The sequence below is a fragment of the Carassius auratus genome, chromosome 28 (assembly GCF_003368295.1).
Source record: "Carassius auratus strain Wakin chromosome 28, ASM336829v1, whole genome shotgun sequence".
Classification (NCBI taxonomy): domain Eukaryota; kingdom Metazoa; phylum Chordata; class Actinopteri; order Cypriniformes; family Cyprinidae; genus Carassius; species Carassius auratus.
Window position 1 is genome coordinate 13,495,852 of NC_039270.1, and position 23,694 is coordinate 13,519,545.

The window sequence follows — 23,694 nt, forward strand, 5'->3', positions numbered from 1 at the left end:
CAGGTTAACTGTTTTCTGGGAGTGGCGTAAACAATGGGTTGTTTAAATGTTATATTAATGTTTTTTGCAGATATCTTTTGACCTGAGGAACTAGCATTAAAGTGCACGATTCACATGAACCCATGCCTTTTGAATCAGTTTAATGAGGATACAGAGTTAACTGGGACAGGTGTGTACCACCAGAGGCCTCAAACTCTCTCCGCCTCTCTTGCTATGCTCTGTCTTGGACTGGGTTGAAGCTGACTGTTTTTGGGAGTGGTGTTAGGGTTGGGGTATTCCTGCTGTAAGGTGGCCCCATCGATAAGGCTGTTTCTCTGATTATGGGGGTCTTATCACTCCCTCCCACTCCTGGGTGCTCTACGCATGCCGACGCTTTTCGGGTTGCCGCGCACTACGTGACTTTACGTATTTCTCTCTTTTTCCATTACCCTCCATCCCCACCCATGCCTTCTGAATCGATCCGAGGTCAGTCTTGAGTTGGGCGCTCAAAGTGTAGACGCGGAAACCCGGCACAGAGACCCGCCAGGACCACCTGGGCTCAGGTAAGGGTGTGCTGCTCTCTGTTAAACTGTCAAATTAAGTGTTTATGAGAAGGAATGCAAGCGAAAACAGTAGGGTTAAAATGAGACACCTGCTAAAGGTACACTGGGAAACAAAATCCAAATAGAAATAACACAAAGATTATTAAAGTCTGTTTTACAGGAAAATACTAATTCAGTTTTTCTACTTAAAAATGTCATGGTTAATTCAGTGTGTTACTCGCTGTGTCTTTGTAATTGCTTGTGAACTATACCAGCAATTTCTGAGTGAAATATTTCTACACCATTTTTGTTTTATGTTTTCAGATCTCACTGTTACTTGCAGCAGTAATTTATCAGTCATTTTGGAAGGACTGCTGGAAAAAACTTAATATTCTATATTTTCTCTATAAATACTTGTATTTCTAAAAGACTGAGACTGAAAATAATGAGCTTTCATACTGGAGACCGTGAAGCTCACATAAAGGAGTTACATGTTTGTTTTATAACTTCATATTTGCCGTCCATTTTTCAATTGCTAAAACTGCTAAGTTAAAGATTTCACAAATTTTGACAAATTTAAATTGGTTTATGTAAGTAAATCTAAATGTTACTAATGTTGATCTTACTGAACATCATTTGTCTTTCTTTAAAGTGGTGCAGTCTGGTGTGTTTTGTTTATTGAAAAGTTGCACACTGTGTACACTTCTGCCTATAGAGAAACTTTCTTCAGTGTATTGGTTGTTTATAAGCTTCTTAATTAACCTAGGGAAAGTCACATACCATATTTTAATAATCATTCTAATAAAAACATTTTAGGATGCAGTGTTCTTCTCTCCACTAGGTTTTTTATTGCTTAAATCCCAACTTATGTGGAACTTTAACACATTGGAAATAGTTGATAGTAATTTTCTAGCAAACGTTGATAAGACTTTTGTTCAGTGAGGAATATATTTGTTTACCAGCTTGGTCAATCTGATGTGCTCTATCTGCCTCTGTCCATGAGGGACAGAAGAGCCCTTATCATTCACGAGAAGCTCAGGCTTCAGATAATTGTCTGTTTGAGGCTCTCACACACCCTTGTGCTAGTTCAGGGTGAGTCTCGGTCTCGAGCCTCTGAAAGACACAAAAACTGGGATCTGATCCTCAGCGCTTGTGAACGGAGGCCTTGATTTATTTTCCCACTTATATGAAAACATACAGAACATTAAGAACTGTATATTTTTATAATTCGTGTTCATGTATGTTATTGCCAATACACTGTAAATATTCAATGCAAATCATCTGAAGTCAAATTTACTGGTAAAACTCATACTAGTCAATCATACGCTGTCGAAACGTGTTTGTTATGTTGTCTTCAGTAATACTTTAATAAAGGGGAGTATATGAATGAGCCTGTAGCAGGTGTGCAGTTCTTACAGTCTGACTGTGTTATTTTGTTTCTCTGTGTGAATGAAGGTTGTGTGTGAGTACTGGGACAGAGAGAAGACAGTCTCAATGATGGAAGCTGTATCATTTGAAGAGGTGAGGAGCGTCTTATCACACGTGAAGTAGTTGATGAAGTTCAAGTGCAAGATGTTTTATTGGCATGACATTTGTATCATAGGATGAATAGATATCTCTCTTTCTATCTCTCTATAGGACAATGACATGTCCTATGAGGACAGTGAGTCACCTCTACCATCTCCATTCACTTTGTGAGTATCACACGACGTAACACACACTGATAGAAATAAAATAAAGTTGCATCTGCTTCACTGCATTTCTCAGCCACAGTTAGAGATTCCTGCTGTCAGGTGTAGCAATTAAAAGACGGGTATATATTTTTTTAAAAATTATTATAATGATTAATACCCCCAAACTGTCATTACCATGGTGCATCTAGACAATTTGATGATTATTTTATTAGGTCCTTATGATATAATCTCTTTTTATATGTAAAGTAACTGTATGTAGTTTGCAAGCGTTGCCTTTTTTGAGGAATTTCATACCCATTGACCAAACTTATATACTCCCAGAACAGATGTTTTTGGGGGAAGCGTTCGCTTTAGTAGAAGTACCATCAGCATGATTTTGAAAACTGATATTTCTAAGTAAAAAATAATTAAATAAATAGAAACACTTAGGCCTGCAGTTGTTTCAAATTATCATGAAATAAACCAAACATGGTGTGTAAAAAATGCAATTTTGTAATTTTCATGTTTTTACTTTACAACAATGAGAATAGGATTTTACAAATTAATAAGATATTGACAATTAATAATTGTAAAATTATTCAGACAAAGTTGTCAATCAGAAAATCGGGGGAAAAGACAAATTATTTAAATCTCTAACAGTCAGAAGTTATTTTTTCACTTTAAACTGCAATGTTGTGTGTGGTGATGAATGATCACAAGCCCAACTATGTGCAGTTTAATAAATAAATACAAATAGTGGATTACAGCACACTACAGTAGGCTTCTTCAGGATTACAGACAGTAGCCTAAAGTTGTAAAACATCGCACCCTTGTGGCCGAACAGGGCAGTGCGAGGGCTGGACAGAGTGAGGTTTATGTTTCTTGTATCAGGCATGGCTTGAGTCGCTTTGTAAGAGGATGGAGTTCATTCTGCCCTTTGGTGCATAAGATATGGTGAGTGTGTGGAGCCGTGACAGTCGGGTCTGTACCCTGGTGTGTGTGTTGTAGTGTTTGTTCTCTGTCGCCCTCTATAGGACCCCTGCGGGACACAAAGGCAGCTATGACTTAGAGCAGATGAGGCAGCAGGAAGAAGAGCAGCATCAGACCTTCACCTTCTCTAGAGACTTAGAGGGTGTGTTGCAAATATATCAACAAAATACAAATGCATACATAAATGCAAACCTTACACCTTACTGATTTACTACTCATTTCCCTTCTTCAGCTGCACGAAATACCAACACCAATGCCATCAAGAGAGGAGATGCAGAGGTGATGCACACAAACACATTCATTTACTTACTCTTAGCTTTGATTCTTTGTAAAAGCCTTATTAAAAATTCTCGCCCACACTAGGCATACGTTGAGCTAAATGAGCTACGTGGGGAGGTGTGGCAGGAAATGGGACGCTGGCTGGGTTATGAGGAGAACTTAAGCCCTGCCACGGGACAGTGGAGTCAGCCCCACATTCCCTATCTCACCTTCAAAAGTCTCATTCAACTCCGCAAGGCCATGAGCACAGGTGAGACTACAAGTGACATGTTTCCTCTGGCCTTCAGACACTTTCATTAAATAAGAAAGTAGAGAGAGGAAATGGGTAAGTGTGGTGCCCACATAAACACTGAAATATGCTTCTAACTGAAGCCCATATCTCCACCAGAGCATGTTCACCTCAGTGACTGCATCGAGACAAACACACCAAGCTAATCAAAGCTTCTTTCAGAATTGTTACAATGACATGACACTATAACATGGTATACTGTGAATAATGTCAAGCAAACATGATATCACAGTTATATTTTTTAATAGTGCTGTCAAAAGATTAATTGTTTTACATGTCTATATTTATAATCATAAAACTGGCAGTTTTTTTGCATTTTTGTCACACTTGAATGATTCAGATCATCAAACAAATTTCAGTTTCACACAAAGATAACAAGATTAAATATGAAATGCAGTTTTAAAATAATGATTTCATTTATTCAGGGAAAAAGCTGTCCAAACTCACCTGGCCAGGCAGGTTTGGACACCTTTTTCCCCTTAATAAATGAAATCATTATTCAAAAACTGCATTTTGTATTAACATGCAATTTCTTTTTGTGTTATATTAAAATTTGTTTGACGATCTGAATCATTTAAGTATGACAAATATTTAACAGCACTGCATTTTATATTATAAATAAATATATTTAATATATAAACATAACCTATTTTTCTGATATACATGCATGTGTGTGTATTTATATAGACATGATAAATATACACAGCACGGATACATATATAATGCAAACAATTGTTTTTTTTTTTTTGAATGCGATTAATCACAATTAATCATTTGACAGCACAATTTTTTTTAATTATGAATAACTTCTATGGCAGCAGTTCTGAAAATTTTGATTCCACACTGATCACAACAATACTTGAACACCCCCCCCCCCCCCCCCTGTTGATTTTGATTGACCGATTAAAAAAAAGGAGGTCCAAAGATTAAAATTAGTAACTAAAATAGTTATAATAAAAATGATATAATCACATTTTAGAATTCCAGGTTTTAAGTTTTTGGGTGACACATGTTCTTTATGGTGACTGTAACCAGGGGCGGTGCTGCTAGATGTTGATGACAGCAGCTTATCAAGCGTTTGTCAGAAGATGGTGGAACAACTCCTGCTCAAAAAAGAGATCCGGCCCACTGACCGCGACACTCTTGTGGCCGTACTGCAGCGCAAGCGCAGGTCAGGCTCCATGCCATCTGTGTTGATCTGTGTGCGTGTTTGTGTTTATGTGGAGGAAAGTTACTTCAGTTTTTATCGCTGTATAAAGTAGTCCTGGAAACTGTTTCTTTGTATTTGAGAAATCCCCATTATTTGCTATATGAGTCACAAGGGTCTATATTAATAGCCAAATATGACTGTATATGACTATCAATTTTATATGACTTGTTGTATCTGCTTCACAGTCAAATAGAGCCCACTACAGCTCCTGGTTCAGCAGACATAGAGCTGCAAACATTCTCAATCCCCAAACAGGTATCTGTCTGTCTGTCTGTTTATCTGTCTTTCTTTCTTTCTTGATGCTCCTGCAGCAGTCACATCAACCATTCTGATGTTAGAAAAGGGTAGAGCTGATGTTAGGACACTGCATAGTTTATCATTCCCTCTTAATGTTATCTAGTTAAAGTTTAGGATGAAGACTATGATGACTTGATAGGACTGTTGTTCCAGGACCACCAAAACATTTTGATCTAGGATGTCCTACTGGTTAAAATCACAGTCACACTATCCTTTTGTCTTTTCAGTTTTAGAATTTAAAGTCAGATTCTTGGACGTGACATGCAGATAATTAAAAAAGAACTAGCTTCTGAATAAACATGAAAAATGGATCATTACAGTACAGTTTTCCAGGCCTGTTTTAAACTGAAAATACTCTGACAGTTTCAACTACTGACTTTTGGACTTCTCTGTTCCTCCTCAGCGAGACATGGTTGATCGTGTGGAGGCCTCTGTGGTTTTATCAGGTGAGAGTACATCCATTTAGTGTTCTATAATAACACTTATTATTTTGCTGTATAGCATATTTCATGCCCTTGTTTCTGTACCACTCTTAAGGGGTTGTGGAGAACCTCCAGAAACCAGTGGTGGCTCTTGCACGTCTACGGGACTCGGTGGTGATGGAAGGGGTTCTGGAAGCTTCCATTCCTGTTCGTTTTGTCTTCTTCCTCATGGGTCCCAGTCACAGTGGCATGGACTATCATGAGAGTGGCCGGGCCATGGCGTCTCTGATGGCTGACTGGGTAAAGAGGAGCTATGGACTGGCACTGAAATATTATTAAATAAATCATTAAGAAAAATGAAGGCTTTTCCAATGTCTCGTCTTACTTCTGTACCTGCATACAGGTGTTCACTCTGGAGGCTTACTTGGCTACAAATGAGAAGGATCTGACCAATGCCATGGCAGACTTCATGGACTGCAGCATTGTGATCCCACCCACAGAAATCCAGGACGAGAGCATGCTTAAGCCACTCATCAACTTTCAGAAAAAGATGCTGCGAGATAGAGTCCGCCCATATGACACCCGCCTCATGATCGGGGGCAAAGGTCAGGCTTTATACAATAACAAGGTGTTAACGCTGGTGTCACTGCATTCATTCAATTTGAACAAATCCTTCAGTCCTGTTGTGTGCTTGTTTTTATTAATAATCCGAATATTATATTATATTAAGCTCACAGTTATTTAGCAGACACTTTTATCCACTTGGGGAACGACCAATGTATCATGGAAGAGCCAATAATGTTTTAAATACTGCATTGGCAAGCTTCTTTAAATAAGACTTAATCATATTCATGTTTTTGGCTCTTCATACATCACAAGTATGTTTTTTTTTTTCTGTACACATCTTAAGGTTTAATTATCTTAAAAATAACACCCTTAAAAACTTCAGACTAGATTTAGATTTATCACTAATGGCTACATGGAACAGTCTTCCTCTGCGTCTATCTTGGCCATCCTAGTGTAAAATCTGGAATTGCATGGAGTTAACTGTGTTTAATTGTGTTTATTAGGCCCATCTGGACCTGAGAAGCCACGGGAGGATCCACTGGCCCGTACCGGCTATCCGTTTGGCGGTATGGTCAAAGACATAAAACGCCGCTACAGGAATTACCTTAGTGACTTTACCGACGCACTGGACCCTCAGGTGCTGTCTGCTGTCATCTTCATCTACTTCGCTGCCCTTTCACCTGCCATTACCTTCGGAGGACTTCTTGGTGAGGACATTCACTGCCAGCATAGACTAATCACACCACTGAAAAAGATCTAAATTGGTCGCATTTATCGTAAAATCTGGCATTTTATCATATTATGGCCAAGAACTGCCCACCTAGACTGGATGAAATTAAAAAGATCATTAAAAAAAGAGTGCTTCACCCAAAAATGGAAATTCAAACCCTCATTACATCTTAGATGTACAGTATATGACTTTCTTCCTCTGGTGAACACTACATATGACATACATATGACTGCAACAGATGAACCGACCTTCTGAAGCAAAATTTGTGTGTGTGTTTGCGTGCGCGCGTGTGTAAGAAAAATCTGCTGTATGTTTCCTTGAAAAACCATTGGAAGTTTTCCATCCAATGCTTTTCTATATTGGAAAAAGGTTCTGCAGATTTTTGAAATGTTCTTCAAACTGAGAAAAACTTTTTCAATCTTTCTATGTTTTAGCGGACAAGACGGATCACATGATGGGGGTCTCTGAGATGATGGTCTCTACCTGTGTGCAGGGCGTCATCTTTTGTCTTTTTGCGGCTCAACCAGTACTTGTCATTGGGTTTACTGGTCCACTGATGGTGTTTGAGGAGGCGTTCTTTCAGGTGATGCTTTTATTGGTGTGGATTGTGACTAAATAAAGTAGATTATCAGCAACTGCATGACTTTTCTCATCCATCTAAATGCATTTATCTTTCCCATTCAGTTCTGCAAGGCTAATGGCTTTGAGTACATCGTGGGCCGTGTCTGGGTGGGCATGTGGTTGATCGTCATTGTGGTGGTGATTGTGGCAGTGGAAGGGAGTTTCCTTGTCCGTTTCATCTCACGCTTCACCCAAGAGATCTTCTCCATCCTGATCTCTCTCATTTTCATCTATGAGACCTTTGCCAAGCTTATCAGGGTATATTCAGTCTTCCAAATGGGCACACACTTCATTTGATTAATTCATATCACATGATTTGTCACCAAATCTTCTTCTTCTCTATCAATTCTTCGCAGATTTTCCAATCGCATCCTTTGATTTTGAACTACGAACACTTGAATGATACTTTGGAAGACCCCTTCCACCCTATCAAAAAAGTCAACATCACAGTTCATCCTGATGGCAATATTACTGAACATCATGAGATAATAGAGAGGGCCTATCCCAACACTGCCCTGCTGTCCATGTGCCTTATGTTTGGCTGTTTCTTCATTGCGTTGTATCTCCGTGGGTTTAAAACTAGCACCTTCTTACCCGGTCCAGTAAGTCTGCTCAGTTTACCTTTTTTAATTTAAAACTCTTATACTGTTTAGCCAAAAATAGGTTTAAAGGTTCTGGATTTTAGGCATTTATTATACCATCCAGCCAAGCCTTTAAATGTACTGATCATGTTACTATTAAAATTCTATACACCACCAGATCCGTCGAATGATTGGAGATTTTGGTGTCCCCATCGCCATCTTCTTCATGATTGCTGTGGATATCAGCATCAGCGACGCCTACACACAGGTTTGACAGACACTAATCATTTGGCGTAGTTTGCTATTACAGGTTTTCTCAATTAAAAGTAGTAACTCAAACTATTATATTCTAGCCTCAAAAACAAATGGCACCATTTTTTTTGTCATTGTGTGAGCTGTTCTGGTATTTTCAAATATTTCAATGGTTTTTACAGTGGCAGTCAACCTTGGAAATGTTTGTTATACACAAATTACATTTTTGTTACAAAGAAAACTAACTACAGGTTGCAAAACCTGGTGTGTAGGGCTGTGATGTTCCTACATGTTCAAAACAGAAGTGATTGTGCTATATGACAGTTTCACTAAGAATCAACTCATCAGTTTTGCACAGCAAGCCACGTGCATTTAGTTATTGCGTAAACTGTGGACAGCTGTACTTTCTCTTTTGCACACAGTTACCAAAACACATACAGTTCGCTTATACTAATTAAAAAACAAAGCAAATCTGGTGTGAAACAAGAAATTAACTGGTTGAGAGATTTGAACTTAGCGCTTGAAGAACAAATTAAAATGAAATCTTATTAGATAATTGACCCATGCAGAGTGAAATGAAGATAAACATGTTTTGTGCATCTTGACCCATGGCATAAAGGACTCAATGGGATTTTGAACATTATTATAATGGATAGTTCCATTCATCTGTGCAAATAATAACCTTCCTGCTTTAGAAACTGGTGGTGCCAAAGGGGCTGACTGTGTCCAACCCATCTGCTAGAGGCTGGATCATCAGCCCATTTGGTGAGAATAAGCCATTCCCTATCTGGATGATGTTCGCCTGTGTTGTTCCTGCCTTGCTGGTCTTCATCCTTATTTTCCTCGAGTCCCAGATCACTACGTGAGTGTGATATTCAGAACAGAACACATTTCAGTTCACACTAGAAGATACGATACTATGACACAGTGAAGTTATTTTTGATAGAAGTATTATGCTCACTGACACTGCATTAATTTTATGCAAAAATACAGTAAAAACAGGAATATTGTGAAATGTTACTATAATGTAAGATGCAATGAAGATTTGTGCAAGGATTTTGGTTGTCATAACGTTGGTGTGGCTACTGCATTAACCTCACACCTTTTCCTTACCATCCAGCCTGATCGTGAGTAAGCCTGAGAGAAAGATGGTCAAGGGCTCTGGTTTCCATTGGGACCTCCTCCTTTTGGTGTTCTTGGGAGGAGTTTCCTCGATCTTCGGTGTCCCCTGGCTCAGTGCTGCTACAGTGAGATCTGTCACCCACGCCAATGCCCTGACTGTCATGACCAAAGGCCCCAGACCTCAGATTGAACGCGTCATAGAACAAAGAGTCAGTGGTATGTTGGTGGCTGTGATGATTGGTGAGTTGCAAGCTTTTTATCTGATATAATGACATTTAATAAACACAGTTAGATTTTAATTGCCATAATAAAATACAAATAAATCGACAATGATACATAACAAAATTGTATTGAACAATGCACAGAATCATTCTAATTCTTTCCCCACAGGGGTCTCAATTCTCATGGAGCCCATCCTGAAGATGATTCCTATGACGGCTCTGTTTGGCATCTTTCTCTATATGGGTATCACTTCGCTGAGTGGCATTCAGCTTTGGGACCGTATGCTTCTTCTTATTTCACCGAAAAAGCATCATCCACCTTTTCCATTTGTCACCCGTGTAAGATTTAATTACAGAAAAATATATTCACTACGTGGATAAAAGTGCACTTTTGTTCAAAAGTTTGGGGTCCATTCACTTTTTTTTAAGAAACTGACACTTTTATTCAGCAAGGATGCTTTACATTTATCAAAAGTTACAATAAAGACCTTCATTGTGATAAAGACTTTTACTATTACAAAGAAATGCAGTTGGTTTGCACTTTATATTCATAAAAGATATGTATCACGATTTCCACAAAAATATTAAGCAGCACAACCACTCTCAACAGTGCTAAAAAATATAATAGAAAAATCATTAGAATGATTTCTGAAGGATCATGTGACACTGAAGACTGGAGTAATGATGCTCAACATTCAGATCTGCCATAGCAGGAATAAATTCAATTTCAAAATACATTCAAATAGAAATAACTTTTTTTTTAATTAGTCATATTTTACAACATTCCTGTTTTTACTGTACGTTTGATTCAATAATTGCAGCATTGGTGAGCATTATAGACTTCTTTCAAAAACATAATTAAAATCACTTATCAACAACAACCTTTTGAACATGTATGGTGACACCCAAACTCCAAACAACAATAATTTTAACAATAATAATCTGTCAATCAATTGATCCATCCATCTACAGCATCTAGTTACTGATTTCTCTCTCTATCTCTTTCTGTTGTGTGTTTCTATACAGGTGCCCACTATGCGTATGCACTTGTACACTTTGATCCAAGTGATTTGTTTGGCGATTCTGTGGGCAATAAAATCTAGTGCGTTTTCACTTGCCCTGCCCTTTGTCCTGATCCTCACGATCCCTCTGAGAATGTTCATGACCGGTCACGTCTTCACTATCATGGAAATGAAATGTGTAAGTATCTCTTATATAGGCCTAAGAGCCCTAGGCCACCATGTTTTAATAGAAAACAAAGTTAAAATGTGCTATATGTACACATTATATATTATTTTATACTGAGTTTTTTTCTTTATTGTTTTATTTTTCAGTATAAAATTTAGATGACAATTACACCTATGGGTTTTTATTTGTCTATGTTATGACTGCATATGTTATGTCATATTTTTGCAGCTGGATGCAGATGATGCAAATGTGAAGTTTGATGATGAGGATGACTAAAATAACCCCAAAACACCCCTGGACAACTTTCTTGAGCCACTATAAATTCATCTTACTGTGTGCATTAAATGAGAATATTTTGCTTATATTTTTTAACTGTTGTACATTCAGTTCTTAGCTTAACCAGTCAATGTTTCTTTATACCATTAAAGTTTTAGAATGCAATTAATGCACACCTAAAATTCATAAACTGTTCATATACATGCCATAGTTGTTTATCACAATCTTCTTTCTTTTCTTTTGTGTGCTTGTGTGCCTGATAAGATATTTGTTTTTGTTTTTCATTTGGGATCTATACATCCTGGTGTTTGTTTGTTTTATGTATTCAAGGTGTCATGCAAGAAATCTCATGTCACTGTGAAGCATGTCAGCTACACACCAGCCTGATTGTAAATCCAATCCTGTTTTAACAGGTGATGCCTATGCAAAATGTGCCTTCATATAGAATTTCAATGTTTCAGGGACACCATACCTGTAAATATTATAGGCTTACAAATACAGAATGTTAGCATAAGTTACTATTGCAAGGATTTGCTACTTTAGAGTATAAATGAATATTTGGTTTTATGTATGCTTGGTCTGTTATGGTGTGTGATTATGTGTGTTTAATGATTAAAATTCTTTAAAACATCTACAATAATTCTTAGTAAAGAAAGCCTTACATTTGTGTCCTAAATTAGTCCTGGGAGCTTGCAAACACATCCACTTTTTCAGCAGGCTTGACTTCACAGGAGCCCTGGGCGGGACTGTCCCACCCAATCATGAGCTTGGCCCACCCTGGCAAGAACCCTCCACCCACCTTCTCAAGTTTCCAGCCCATTCTGAGAGTCCTACCACCTTCCTTACATGTTAAAGACGGACCTGCTTTACTGAAAATTAAAAAAGAAGAAAACTAAAACAGTGATTCACAACCAAGGATACTTTAAGAAGACCTTTTTTTTTTTTGCAGAAAATGTAGAAAGACTTCAAATGTAGTGTTATCAAAAGGTTAAAATAATCCCTTTTTAATTTTTTTTTTCTGTAAAGTATACATACTTTACAATTCAGAGTAGGAGTTAGTATATGATTTTTTTATATTATTGTTTTGAAATACCAATGTATTCTTTCAGATAATTAACAGTAAAAGGTGTAATTGTGTGAAATATTAGAATTGAAAATTACTTTTAATTTAAAACATTTGTATATCATATATGTTCAGCCATCTAACATGAGAAATCAGAAATCATTCTAATAATGCTGATTTGATGCTCAGGAAATATTTATTATTATCAGTGTTGAAAACAGTTTTAATAATCATAAATACATTTCCTTAGTATCAAAACTTGAAAAAAAAACTAGATCATGTGTTTTATTGAAGGGAGATCCTGCAACAGTTTAAGTACTGATTGGGTGAATAGTTTGTATTGACGGTGCTAAATGATTTCAAATATCTAGTGAGTTGATTTTTGGTTTGGTGGCAGTGCAGATGTAACGTTACCGATAGGTCTGTAGCACTATAACAGCCAGAGGCTTGGAAAGCACTGGCCGGTGTGTTGTTTCCGGAGGCAGGCGCGCTCGATCGCTGCTGGACTGTGGCATCCCAATAAAATGCGCACGTCACTGCTCTGATGTTTAACGAATCAGCGCGCTCATTGGAAAATCATGTTTTCCCCAAATCAGAACGTTTTGATTGGACCGCGCAGGTGACGCCCACAAACACACAAGGTGGAGTTTAATTATTTAACGAGACAAAAAGATGTAGCTGTCAGACTGAATATACCAAAAAGATGTTTAAAGTACACAACAGTAGCTCACTTCTAACATCATGCATGCACGTGGGGAGTTTGAGTGAATTCAAGAAAACTGCTTTTCTTTCTTTATTTAAAAAGCATAAATCAAAACAGAAATCACTCTGGAACATATTCAATCAAATTCACTATTTATAAAAACTTCATATGGTCATTACGGCTACACAAAATGTGTTCAAAACAAGCCCGAGAGGCTACATGCGCATGCAGGTTTGAGAGCGCCGAGTTTATAATCCAAATGGAAGCGAGACCCAGGCGACCCATTCGTGATGAGAGCAGCTATAGCAGCGGAGAGATTGAAAATGCGGATGTCTCTCTGGAAAGAGAAATGAGCGGATCGAGAGAGCTGCGCGCTGACTGGAAGGAGAGCGAGAGAGATGGAGGCGGGGGGAAGTCTCTCAGCTCTGCGGGGACTGGAGCGCCCGTGCCCTGGACCGGCGGCGCAGTGCTGGCTAACATTCAACCCTCCCCTTGTTCCACCACCAGTTCCACACACAAGCAGCGACAGGTAAGAGCTAACCAGCGCCTCATCCTACCAACCGTCGGGTAAACAAACCTTGGGGGGAAAAAGAACTTAGATCCAACGCAAAAATTCTAAACATTCTGACTTTAGAACGTTGGTGCGCTTTGTTTTCGTAAAGCCGCCTCGTTTAAAACCGCGTTGACTTGGTGCAAAGCACGGTACATTCCGAGGTCGCCTTACCCGAATTTCCCGTCTTGTGACTCGGGGAAAAACATTATCCGTTTATCTACCACATTTTAATTTCCGAATACAACTCCAGGAGCCGCTATCCTCGTTTTAAGCGCGCTTTGTCGTGTTTGGAGCCCTCGCGGTCGCCTTCATTTCCGAGTCAGGACTCCATGAGTAAAGGGAAGAACCAGCCGCCTCTGGTTCGCCATCTGGGAGCTCGGTTATCTCACCGTGTGTGCTTGTTTTCGCGTGCGCCTGCCGTGTAAGCAAAGTTTGCGATTACATTTGACAGTTTTTTGTGTGTTATCTGTGTTTGAGGAGCGTATTGGGTGAGTTTTGAGCCGTTCACGCTCGTCTTTCTCTCGGTGGAGGAGGTGAATTAGGCTCGCGGCAGCAGCGCATGGAGGCGAGTATGGCGGCTCTAGAACAGTCGTCACGCCAGTGAAGCGTCCTCTGTCTCGGCTGTTGCGTTTTTCCATTGTGACTAGGAGCTAAATGACACGTTTAGAGACCAGTATGATTCATTTCTAAACGAGTGGATCTCGCTTTTCATAACCGTGATTCAACCACCGCGTACTCGGTGAAATTAATCGTATATTTCTTCCATTTTAGTTTTTCAAGCCTTTGAAGACCCTGCTGCCATACGGCTGCACAAACCGTCCTCTCACCCCGCATTCCTCGCCACTCGAAATCGGGGTAAACCACCGGATTTCTTCACGGTAAGAGGACAAATGGACGCCGCTTACAAATTATTTTTATCAGCGTATAAGGCGGCTTGATTTTAGCCGCGTTTTAGGGTTATTTTTAACGACTGTCGGTTCAGCTTTCACCAGGACTTTAGGGGGATTCAGTGCTAGTTATAGCCGACTAGCTCCGGTGTAGGTCGGTTTAACAATGTATTTTTTTTCTTCTCCTCATTAAACGCATTTTCAGACATCTCCGAGGCTATCATTTGTAGCACTTCCACGCGTGGACACAATGTTGTCGAGTTTATAATTAAATCAGTAAAGCGTAACTTTAAACATCCAACAGCAACAATTATATAATTTAATGAGGTTTTGATATGGAAATGTTCTTAAGTTTAAGCATTTTAAAATGGACTCTTATAAATACTTAAACACTTCGACGTTAAGTAGAGCTTTTTACTCTAAATTAGATTCTTTTGTTCAATTCTTTTGTTCATAAATGCGCTTAAAATATACAAAATAGATTTCCTGAGCATTTCTATCGTAGTAACGCTCAATTCTTCTCAAACGGGGTCTGATTATCATGTCACCCACTTTATTTAGTAACATTTCATGGTGGTGGTAAAAATGCCCTTCAGCTAGGGTCTATTTTAAAGCTGGACTCTGCTGGCTCACGCGCCGCCATGACACATTCAGCGCCTCGCCCTGGAAAAAGAGTCGTGCCATTTTGTGACTAATTCGGTCGGCGCACTCGTTCGCTAAAAGACATCCGATTGTGACTAACCCTCCATACTCAAGCATTTTAAAACAGTCGCTATGCATCAAAGCTGGCGACCCTGAACGCGTCCGTGGCGGAAGCAGAGCCCCGCGCCCCGTCGGTCTGGAGGCAGACTCTGGTGCTGCATGCTGTAGCAGTCACTCATGATGATCCCTGGCTGCGTTTCCCCCTCGCTCTCGACGCAGACCGAAAGCAGATCCCGATCCGTGGTCAGCTGGTCCGTCTATAGACAGCCGCAAACGCTGCTTCCTCCTCCTGTAGTACCTCCCAGTATCCACTCGTCCGCCGAAAATATGCTCCAGTTTCGCCTCGAAAAGCGCGCAGGAAGCAGGAGAAGCCGCTGCAGGTCTTAGTAGTGTAGACAAAATGGAAGATTAGACGGATTGGCTGCTCTTGCTGGTGTCGACTGCAGAGTTATTTGAGATTTGAAGCCGTCACAAGCAATGGGCTCTGTCTCATCATGGAGCGTAAACGCTTAGGGGCGGTGTAATGAACATCAAACATTATGTGTCGGGCTGGAGCTCAATTCCACTCTTCACGTATCACTTTTACGTCAGGGGAATAAAAAACTAATTTTCACAGTATAAACACGTTTGAGTCATTTGACGCAAAATAATTGATATTTAATTTATAGTTACTGAAAATAAACTATTATAGGTTTAAAGCCACGAAAACATGATTTTCAACTTTTGTAGTCCTTAATATAAAGATGGAAAGCCTTATTTGAGCCTCTATTTTTATTTTTTATTTATATAGCGTGATTCCAGACAATGAATGGAGAAATGGACCCCACTGCTAAAGAACCCGGTAAGAAACATGAATCGTTTAGATCAGTGGTTTTCTAAATATCTGTTGAATTGATGGTTCAAGCAGTAGAGCAATGCCAAAATCATTGGTTTGATTCCCAGGGGATGCATTTTCTGATCAAATATATACCATGCATGCAAAGTAAGTTGCTTTGAATAAATGGGTTCATACTCCTGGCAATAATCGCCTTGTAAAACAAATTGTTCTTGGCATAAACCATTTTTCCCACTGCATGTGAACCTGTGTTTAACCTTTGTGTTTGCATGAAGATTGTGTGCATTCGATCTCAGAAATCTTTTTTGCCATAATGTTTTTTATTTTTTTACAGTTTGGGAGCAGGATGACCTGTTGAAGCTGTTGGAATGCATGAAGGTGAACCTGCCAGAAAAAGATCTGTCGAAGTACAAGACGTCCGAGTCCCATTTGGACTGGGAGAAAGTGGCTTTCAACTCCTACTCTGGGGAGATGTGCAAACAGAAATGGCAGGAGGTTTCACGTGAGGTAGGCTAGTCAGTAACCTGTGGGTTTCAATTGTACTGACGAAAAGCTTCAATCAAAAATGTTAGTTGTTGATCAGTAGATACTAGGATTTGAATATTTGATTAAAAAAAAAAAAAAAAAACATTTGTATGTGACAAGCCATAGGACAATGATTATGCAGTCATCACATTAATATTCCCGTTCCTCATTCAGATTCGCAAATTCCGCACCCTTACTGAGCTGATCGTAGACGCGCAGGACTACGTCAAAAATCCGTACAAAGGAAAGAAGCTGAAGGTAGACGATCTTAATAGCTCCGTGCTGAAAGCTTGGGTTAAAATGATAGTGTTTTTTAGCAAATACTAACTTTCTGTCTTTGTCCCCTCCACAGAAACACCCAGACTTCCCTAAAAAGCCGCTGACACCGTATTTCCGTTTCTTTATGGAGAAGCGTGCCAAGTACGCTAAACTACATCCAGAGATGAGCAACCTAGATCTCACAAAAATCCTGTCCAAAAAATACAAGGAGCTCCCAGAGCGTAAAAAAGTGAGTGCAATAAAATGAAAAAGAAACCTCACTTAAATGCAGTCTGTAACATTTTTAAGAATAACTATAAAAGAGGAATTGATATGGATTTAAGCAAATGGGAAATGATACTGTAATGGTCTATTAGCTAAAGGTTTAGGATTCATCGGCTGTTTAGTGGATTTCAGATTTGTGGCTGCTCTTTTTTTAAAAGAAGCACATTTTTCTATTTGGTCTGGATCCCCTATTGTTTTGAGTTGTTTCTAGATCAGTCAACAAAGCAGGCATTGTTTTGACTGAACCTTTTGTCAACAGGACAAATATGTGAAAGACTTTCTCAGAGAAAAGGAGACTTTCATGCTCAGCATGATGAAGTTTAAGTAAGTGACTAACTCACACTTTACCATCACATTTACCTTGTTAAATCCTGGCTTTTCTTAAAGAGTTTGTTTGTGTTTCTTAATAGGCACGATCATCCCGACCTTCTAGAGAATGTTAACAAGAAGTCCAATGGTCCAGAGAAGCCCAAGACGCCCCAGCAGCTGTGGTACTGCCATGAGAAGAAGGCCTTTCTCAAAGCACACCCAGATGTACGCTCTACACACACTCGCACTCATAAACAATGATGCTGGCTTCTTCATATACATGAAGACCGTAAAACACTTCTGTTTTAACCTCAAGGCGACTACCAAAGACATCAAGGACTGTATTGGCAAGCAGTGGCCACAGCTCTCAGACAAGAAGAGGATAAAGTGGATCACAAAGTCTCTGGAGCAGAAGAAACTGTATGAGGTAAAACGTTTGCATTTTACGTGGCACATTTTCCCGTAGTAGCGGCTTCTTTGTAACCTCTCCTCTTTCTCGTCGTTGTTTAGGAGAAGATGCGCGAGTATATCCAGCAGCACCCGGAGATGCACATGACGGAGGAGAACATCGTCAAATCCACTCTGACCAAAGCAGAGCGACATCTCAAGGACAAGTTTGATGGGCGGCCAGACAAACCGCCTTCGTAAGTTCACCTGAGAAGAAGTTTTGTATTCTTTCTGCCAAATATGATTTCTTTTTTGGGGAGTGAAATTAGACCTAGAAATCTTTGCGTTGGTTTTGTATCTGTTTCTCTTGTCAATATTAGTTAAGTATTATTAATGTATTTAATTTAATCCATTTATAATCTAATGGTCATTTTTATGTGCTTTTGTCATGGTTTTATTTATACATTTATATTTAGTAATTTTATTATTTAAAATTGTAAATGTTGCACTTCAACCAAAATCAATTGAATATTGTTATATTTAAATAGTTGTCGTAACAGTAACAGCGTGTTTTTTTTTTTTTTGTTGTATAAGTTTATATATGGTAAGTGATGTTTTTCCTCATCTCTCTTTCAGTAATGGTTACTCTATGTTCTGTGCTGAGCTGATGTCCAGTATGAAAGACGTTCCCAGTACAGAGCGTATGGTCATGTGCAGCCAGCGCTGGAAAGTCATCAAACAGAGTGAGAAAGATGCCTACCAAAAGCGCTGTGAGCAGGTATGGAACACATTGCCTTCCTTCTGTTTGTAACATAGTTATTAACGTAAACAAACCAACATGGATGCGTATGAAAGTTTGTCCATCTCGTTCATTCTTTTTTTTCTTCTGCTCTACACAGAAAAAGAAAGAATATGAAGTTGAGATGAATCGTTACTTATTAGTAAGTACACTTTTATAACAACAGACTCTTGGCTCTGCATTGTTTTGCACCATTTTCTGTTAGGTCTGCATTTTAAACATGTTGTCTGTGAATCCCAGAGCATCTCCGAGGAGGAACAGCAGAGAATCCTGTCAGAACAGAAGATGGGCAGCTTTAAAAGAGGAGGTGGAGGCAGTAGTCCCGCTTCCAAAAAGAAGAGCTCACAAGCAAAGGTCAGTTCAGCTGTCAGTCATTTTTGGGTAAAGTAAAGAATTAGTATTTTAAGTGAGCTTTAGTCACTTAAGCTTCACTTCTTTAATTCACCTTTCCTCTTTAATTTTACAGTCCAGTGCAGAGAAGCCCAAGCCTCCTGTGTCTGCCATGTTTATTTTCTCTGAGGAGAAGCGCCCAAAACTTCAACAGGAAAGGCCTGATCTTTCTGACATGGAGCTCACCAGACTACTGGCCCGCATGTGGAATGATCTTACTGACAAGAAGAAGGTAATCATGACACTTCAGTGACCCAGAGATGTTAATGTCCTTCTGTTACTGTATTAGCCAGTTCAGTTGTGTTCAACTTCTGTGATCGTTCTTGTAGGAGAAGTATAAAAACCTGGAGATGACGCTAAAGGCAGAGTCGGAAAAACAGAGCAAAGAGGACAAAGGGAAACTACCAGAAACGCCCAAAACGGCTCAGGACATCTGGCAACAAAGCGTTATCGGAGACTATCTTGCCCGATTCAAGGTATGGAATCATAATTGCAAGAAATTCGGTGGAAAGAGCTTGGGTCGGTCTATTTTTATTTATTATTTTTTTTTATGTTCTTGACTAGAAGTTTCTTATTCCCACCAGAGTAGCATTTAGTTGCTCACAAATACACTAAAAACCGTAACATGAACAGAAGTAATTTGAAATAGAAATCTTTTGTAACATAAATGTCTTTATTGTCAATTTTCTGTCACTGCTCTCAACTGAATAGACAACATGAAGCAGGTATTAAAAAAAACAGGTGCAAAAAAGCATTTAACAGTTTTTTACGCCAATATATCCTGTTATACCACCCAGCACTATATGAAAATAATTTATTATCAAGTAATAGATTATCCACTGATCTCTCCCTCTTCTTTGCTTTCTCAGAATGATCGAGTTAAAGCTCAAAAAGCCATGGAGGGCACCTGGAACACCATGGAGAAGAAAGAGAAGCTCATGTGGATCAAGAAGGCAGCAGAGGACCAGAAGAGATATGAAGTGAGTCCAGACACATCCAAACATTTCTACATCTCTGTGTGTGCCAGATTTCACACTCCGTTTATTCTTCTGTTTTGTTCAGAGGGAGCTGAGCGAGATGCGATCTCCTGCCCCAGTCTTCACCCCTGGGAAGAAAATGAAATTTGAGGGTGAACCTAAGAAGCCACCCTCGTAAGTTTGTTCTGTGTGTGTTGGTTATCTGCAAGTCTTAAAGCTGTTGGTTTGTTTGAGGCAGCTCGCTTGTCTTCCCATCCCACTGTTTCTGCTCATGGCCTCTTCACCTGTGTCTTCAGGAACGGTTATCAGAAGTTCTCTCAGGAGATGCTGTCAAACGGCGAGCTGAATCATCTTCCCATGAAAGAGCGCATGGGGGAGATCGGAGGCCGCTGGCAGGCGCTTGCTCAGAAGGAGAAGGACCGTTACAAAAGACTGGCAGAAGAGAAACAGAGGCAGTACAAAGGGCTCCTCGAGGAGTGGCTTGCGGTATGTAGCTTTACTCTTATTTAACTAGCACAAATAGCTTAATATAAAGATCTAAAATCATATTTTTTCCCATTCACAGAGTTTATCATCACAAGAGAGAGTTGTTTATAAAGAATATAATTCTCTGGTGAGTCATACATTTGGATCTACTCAGTATTGTAGTCTAACTTTTCAAAGTAGACTTGAATTATATACCTGAAGGTTTTTTTTGTGTTTTTTGTTTCTCAAATCAGTGTTTATATTTTGTATTTAAAATAATTTAAGAAGAAATATAACAGTGAAATGTTTCATTTCAGTAAATTTGGCTCTTCTGTAACACTCCCTGCCTGCAGTTCTGTCCATTTCATGTGTTTTTTCCTAAAATTTGTCCTGCAGAAACGGAGGAGCACAGCAAAACCAGGTGGGACCGCTGCGAAAGCGAAACCCAAGGCCAAACAGTTGGTGAGTTTGATCAAGCATAGTCTTAAATCACTCTTTATCGCGTTTATCAGTCACGGTTTACATTTCTAGCAGCTTGTAGGCCTTACTGATTGATTGTTCTGTATCAATTGTGTCCTTGTCCAAAGGAAGTGGAAGAGGATGATGACGATGATGATGAAGAAGAGAAGGAATCTGATGACGGATCATCCTCCGATGATGACAGCGATGATGATGACGACGACGATGATGATGATGATGTAAGATTCATAGCGTGCTGGTCACATTGCTCTTTTAGCATGTGTATATGATATAGGATCAGCCTTTGATTTTGCAATATTGGTTTTGTCGTTGATCAAAAATATGGAGAGCAGCAATTGGGTTCCAGAAAAATACTATTAGTTTTCTCCATAGGGAATTTTTAACAACAAACCATATTCTGAATGAAAGATCATCTCTCCAAATTCCCTTCCAGAATGACGAAGACATTGAGGACGAAGAGGTTGAGGATAAAGAGAATAAATCGGAAAGCAGCAGCAGCGCTTCCAGCTCTGACGATTCATCGGGCTCAGACTCGGACTGAGCTCACAGACTGCCAGACATGCTGTGAACTGAGCCATGAGCCGGGGGTCTGAGCCTGCTCTGCACTGAGCTCTTCTCACCACAGGAGGGGCTCACCCCGCTGTCACACCTCTCACACACTCTTTTATTCTGTTCTGTTCTCCCCTGCACTTCTGCTTTTATTTGTAACTCCCTCGATGAATTGGCTCGGCAGGTTTTAAGGCATTTTAGGCAACGTGTACGAGGATGTATGGTCTAAATTCCTCCCAACACTGAAGAAAGGGTGCAGTGCTCTGCTGTTGGCTTGTAGTAGCGGTGAAGCGTTATTAGGACGCCCCGTGTTTGTTTTAGAGGACAGAGAGAGCACCAGGTGTCATTTTCTTTTCCGTGAATGAGCCAAAGAGTCTCTTAGTTTCACAGATTATTTCGGGAGGTACAGGGGACCAAATAATTGCACTCTGAAGAATGTTTGCTTTCTTTTTCTTCTGTCTGTACCTCTCCTGTTCTTCCTCTCCCTTCTCAGCTCCCTCCATTTTGGCTTTGGTGTTTGTCTTTGCTTTTTCGGTTCAAAACATTGTGGTATTTTCAGGAACAATGAAGCCATTTTGAATGTGGCCGCATGGCCCCCGCTGGTCTCGCACGCGGTTCTTGTTCAGCAGGCGTTTGTGTGCTGCCTTTACCTGCTCCTGATGAGGGGTTCATGGTGAAAATGGACTATTTATTTTTGTCCTGTTTTAGGAATGCTGCCCGTGACGGGTTTGAGTTTGCTGTTCGTTCAGATAATAAAACCGACTGATGTTACATAACGAGGAGGACTTGTTTATCAGTTAATTGTTTGGCAACGCAAGCAATGTTCTCGCAGAAATATGCTTGTCTTGTTTTTGTTTTTTTTGTGGATAGGGCACCAACATATTTCTCTCATTTGTTAATAATGGTTATGTGTTGTTTGAAGCTGACTTTTAGTTTCTCTTTCCAACCACTGTTTTATTTGGTGCTCCAAAGAACTGATTTTCTTTTTAAAAACAGTATGTTTTAAATATGCATGGATGTGAGTTACCCCACAATTCAGTGCACTTATGATGGAGTCCCTTGCTCACAAGCCCTGTGTGTTTGTTTTTTCAGTATTCTTCTTTCTGCATTTCACTCATTCGCCCATAACCTCAACCACTTCACAGGTCTTTCACGCACCAGCTCAAGGAATGTAATGGAGATGTTTTATTTAAGAGAGGGATAGCGTTATTTGTTATGCGTTCGTGTGTGTCTGTGTATATATATGAGCAGTTTTGAGGGTGACTGGTATATTCTCTCATTCCAATGCTCTGGCCTGAAATGGCAACTAAATGTAGTTAAACCCACAACCCAGCATCCTCTGCTGAGCTACCACCTTTTACTCAGTATTTTTATGCAGCCCTCAATTTAATCGGGGCAATGTAAGTGATTTTTTTTTTTTCCCCCTCTGTCTAAAATGTTGAGCCTTGGTAATTTGCATATAAAGACAAGTGTATAATTATTATTATTATTATATATTTTTTATTTTTTTATTTTTTTTGTGTGTGTGTATTTGCTGTACCAGACATGTGACCTTTATTCTAGGCACCCGAAATAATTAAGGCCTGTATCATGCAAAAAGTTGTGTTCTTTCAGTTTGAGAAACATAATTTGATTCTAGATGATTTGAATGATGGGCCGGGATAAAAAAAAACTCCTGTGGACCTTTCAAGATTTGTTAATATTTTATAGGATTTTGAGTCTCGCAAATAGATTTGGGTTGGGTTCAGTGCTGTTGTAAGGTATTTGTACATATAGCTTTCTCTTTTTCCTTTTTTTTTTTTTTTTTTTTTTTTTCTTTGTAATGAGTGAACATTATTGCGTTTTGTATTTTCGGTTGGCTAAGCAATATTCTGCTATAGCCAAAATGAGTGTGTTTGTCAATTAGGGACATGTTTTTAATTTGGTAAGGTTTAGTTTTTTTTTTTTTTTTTTTTTTTAAACCCCTTTCCATGTTTGTTTATTTGTAGAAATGGCAAAAAAATATATATACATTTGTACTACAGATTTGAAACATTTGGACGTTTTCTATAGCAAGAGATGTTCTTTCCCTGCAATTTACAATTTGAGCAAATAAACCTTCTCTTAAACAGAATTTGTGTTTGTGTTCTCTTTGTGTGTGTACATAATTGATATATATTTTATTAGCAATTACATACTTACGTAATTGTTTTATTTATGTGACTGCGCCGCCACATGTATCGGTGTACGTATAGTCCTCATTCGTCAGTGTTTGTGTTTACGTACTCACGGTGATACGATGTTGGACA

The 23,694-nt window shown here is 39.2% G+C and overlaps 2 protein-coding genes across 7 annotated transcripts; both read left to right on the forward strand.

Annotated features, from left to right (window-relative positions):
* Positions 1-386: 386 nt before the first annotated feature.
* Positions 387-11,879, forward strand: slc4a1a (solute carrier family 4 member 1a (Diego blood group)). The gene is made up of 21 exons (XM_026207906.1): positions 387-542; positions 1,977-2,042; positions 2,160-2,215; positions 3,229-3,326; positions 3,417-3,463; positions 3,548-3,713; positions 4,788-4,923; positions 5,148-5,217; positions 5,663-5,705; positions 5,797-5,981; positions 6,085-6,286; positions 6,752-6,955; positions 7,413-7,561; positions 7,663-7,857; positions 7,956-8,201; positions 8,359-8,448; positions 9,128-9,294; positions 9,553-9,794; positions 9,945-10,114; positions 10,802-10,975; positions 11,192-11,879. The coding sequence occupies exons 2-21, from the start codon at positions 2,016-2,018 to the stop codon at positions 11,237-11,239; spliced, it is 2,715 nt and encodes a 904-aa protein (XP_026063691.1). The 5' UTR covers positions 387-542; positions 1,977-2,015; the 3' UTR covers positions 11,240-11,879.
* Positions 11,880-12,578: 699 nt separating this feature from the next.
* ubtf (upstream binding transcription factor) lies at positions 12,579-23,519 on the forward strand. Of its 6 annotated transcripts, none has more exons than XM_026207907.1 (22): positions 12,579-13,534; positions 14,330-14,436; positions 15,938-15,988; positions 16,317-16,489; positions 16,682-16,765; positions 16,860-17,015; positions 17,310-17,374; positions 17,461-17,584; positions 17,676-17,786; positions 17,870-18,003; positions 18,383-18,524; positions 18,646-18,687; positions 18,786-18,899; positions 19,012-19,167; positions 19,265-19,411; positions 19,805-19,915; positions 19,998-20,086; positions 20,209-20,398; positions 20,478-20,525; positions 20,774-20,839; positions 20,965-21,075; positions 21,291-21,398. In XM_026207907.1, the coding sequence occupies exons 3-22, from the start codon at positions 15,952-15,954 to the stop codon at positions 21,396-21,398; spliced, it is 2,208 nt and encodes a 735-aa protein (XP_026063692.1). In that variant the 5' UTR covers positions 12,579-13,534; positions 14,330-14,436; positions 15,938-15,951. The 6 variants fall into 6 exon arrangements, with proteins under 6 accessions (XP_026063692.1, XP_026063696.1, XP_026063693.1 ...); XM_026207908.1 differs by lacking the exon at positions 12,579-13,534 and adding an exon at positions 13,546-13,979; XM_026207910.1 differs by lacking the exon at positions 12,579-13,534 and adding an exon at positions 14,213-14,231.
* Positions 23,520-23,694: the final 175 nt, after the last annotated feature.